Raw genomic sequence first — 2,385 nt, forward strand, 5'->3', positions numbered from 1 at the left:
TAAAAAATGGTAGAGTGCTGTTAGAAATATTTAGAAACTATTGGAAATGTCATGTTCCACATCAGGAATATTTCAAACATTTTAGAAAACCAGGGAATTATTTAGAATATTGACAAGATGTTCAAAATATTTCCAGATTATGAAATTTCTTAGACAAACAATTACAAAGAATTCAAAACATTTCTAAATAATGACAATAACAACCCACTCGGTGACACGGAATGGACTCTATATGGGAAATTTTACCATAATGCGAATGAGGGTCCAATGAAAGTATTAAAAAACATTTCGAGATCACTTTTGCAACCTTTTTGGGAATTACATTACCATTATTAAACAAGTGTTTACGTATTGGTAAGCGAATGTGTTTCTGAAAAGAAAAAAAAGCTGATCTAAGGAAAGCTGTTGAATTTGTGTCGAAAAGGATGCTACAAAGATGGTAAACGTCATGTCTTTGACATTATATTAACGCATCACTGAAGTGTCAAAATACTGAAGAACATTCTAACGTCTTTTTTCTAATGCTTTACCGAAGTGTCAAAGTTCTGAAGAATATTCCAACGCCTTTTTTCTCACGCATTGCCAAAGTGTCAAAATAGTGAAGAACATTCCAACAACTGAGCGACTTATAGAATATTCAAATGAAATGCCGAAGTGTCTGAAGCTATTATGGTGATCCTCTGAAGAAATGCCGAAGCGAAGCGTAATAAGAAGTGTACATGTACAGTCCCCGCGAAATGTCCTTGGTACTGAAAAGCCTTCCAATGAACTGTTGACTCATTCACTGAGCTCATGAGGTACATGGACGCTTTCAAGGGTAGTGCCACCAGACGTCGGTCCTACTATGCACATGGTATCATGAAAGTTCATCTTTCTGCGTCAGCAGTTACATGTTTAAAGTTTAAACTTTTGTTCCGACGCAAAAAAATGTTCTCACCTAGAGCTTTCGACCAGTAACTCTGGTCTTCTTCAATAGACTGACCCAGTGAGACTTGTCACATGGCTTCTCTGAAGTGTGACGTCAGCATTAGCTCAAAAGTATCTGGGGCAGTCTACTAGTATTGAAGGAGACCAGAGTGACTGGTCAAAATTCAAAATCAAACTCTAAGTGAGAACATTTCCTTTTTGTGTTGAAACAAAAGTTTTAACTACATAAATGCGCTCATGGTAGTTCACTGAAGTCCATCATGTCGCTCCGCCCGTAGAGGAGGGTATCTCCGGTGTAAGACATGGCCGTGCTGTACCGCTCGTTGTGCTCGTCGTTCCCGCTGATGTGCCGAAGTCCGTACGGCTCGGTTCTGTGGGAAAGAGGTAATTCTCAGCATGGGACATGACAGCATACGTGGGCTGCTCGATGAGTCAAGTCCGTCAGTCTGACAGCGTCACTAATACAATTTGCTACCGGTCTGATAGCCTAAAAAAAACTGAGAAAACTCATTCATACTAATGTTGGGACCAAATATATTGTCTGACCCCCAGTCTGGTAGCCTCCTTCGCAGACTTCTCTCGTGGCTGTTTGACGTTAAGTACTCTTCAAAACGCTGCATCAAAATTCCCACCCGCCCCGGAGCCTGCACAGGAGGCTAGTTGGCGGCTATACTACTCCCTCCGTGGCACATGACTCCCTCTGCGGCAAAACTCCCAGGTCGTAGCCCGTGTAAAAATCAGCGCTTTCCCCAAAATCAACGCCGCCGCACAAGTCTGGGAAGGAGGCTGCCAGTCTGGGGGGGTCAGACAATATATTTGGTGCCAACGTTAGTGTGAATACGTTTTGCCAAGTTGATTTTTTTTCTACACGATCAGACAATTGCAATGACAAGTCATTGGGACTGGGCCAGACGAAAGTGTGTGGCTGTCTGCCAAGTAAGAGTAAAGGTAGAAAACGAACAAGTTCTAATAACGTTACCTGAGGAATAGATTGAAGGACACCAGGAGCATCCCGCCGATGATGACCACTGACAGCACTGTCACCAGGACGATCAGTCGGGTCATCGGTCCGTACGAACTGCCGTCCTCTTCGCCGTCCCACAAGACAGTCATGTTAACATTCGTGGCCTCCGTGCTCGTGTCCCGTACATTGCTGCTTCCTGGATACTGCGACATCGCTACCACAAACTACAGACAAGCCGCAGACATCAAAGACATCGTACGTTGCCCGAAAGCTACTGTTTACGACACGTCTCCTGCAACTCCAAACTCGTTAAAACTAGTCTGTTCGAAGCGTGAAAAAGACGCTAATAATAGCTTTTACCGGCTCAGCCCAAATCTCCCACCGGTTTGAAGAAGACGACAGGAGCCCTTTAAGTCGATACCGTTAATGCAACGTCATTTGCGTATCCATGGTAACCAAGCCGCTTTGCCGCTATGATCGTCTGTAACACATGA

General features: G+C 43.6%; 1 protein-coding gene across 1 annotated transcript; it reads right to left on the minus strand.

The window, feature by feature from the left end:
* Positions 1-1,162: 1,162 nt before the first annotated feature.
* LOC109478746 lies at positions 1,163-2,261 on the minus strand. The gene is made up of 2 exons (XM_019780464.1): positions 1,907-2,261; positions 1,163-1,298 (listed from the first exon to the last, which is right to left on the minus strand). The coding sequence occupies exons 1-2, from the start codon at positions 2,101-2,103 to the stop codon at positions 1,163-1,165; spliced, it is 333 nt and encodes a 110-aa protein (XP_019636023.1). The 5' UTR covers positions 2,104-2,261.
* Between the last annotated feature and the right edge of the window lie 124 nt (positions 2,262-2,385).

Source organism: Branchiostoma belcheri, unplaced genomic scaffold, assembly GCF_001625305.1.
Source record: "Branchiostoma belcheri isolate BF01 breed outbred unplaced genomic scaffold, Haploidv18h27 scaffold45, whole genome shotgun sequence".
NCBI lineage: Eukaryota > Metazoa > Chordata > Leptocardii > Amphioxiformes > Branchiostomatidae > Branchiostoma > Branchiostoma belcheri.

Excerpts from the sequence above, each read along its gene's own strand:
- LOC109478746 (XM_019780464.1), bottom strand. The coding sequence starts at position 2,103 with ATGTCGCAGTATCCAGGAAGCAGCAATGTACGGGACACGAGCACGGAG. Across the intron at positions 1,299-1,906 it reads TCCTTCAATCTATTCCTCAG|AACCGAGCCGTACGGACTTC; the intron begins GTAACGTTATTA and ends TCTTTCCCACAG.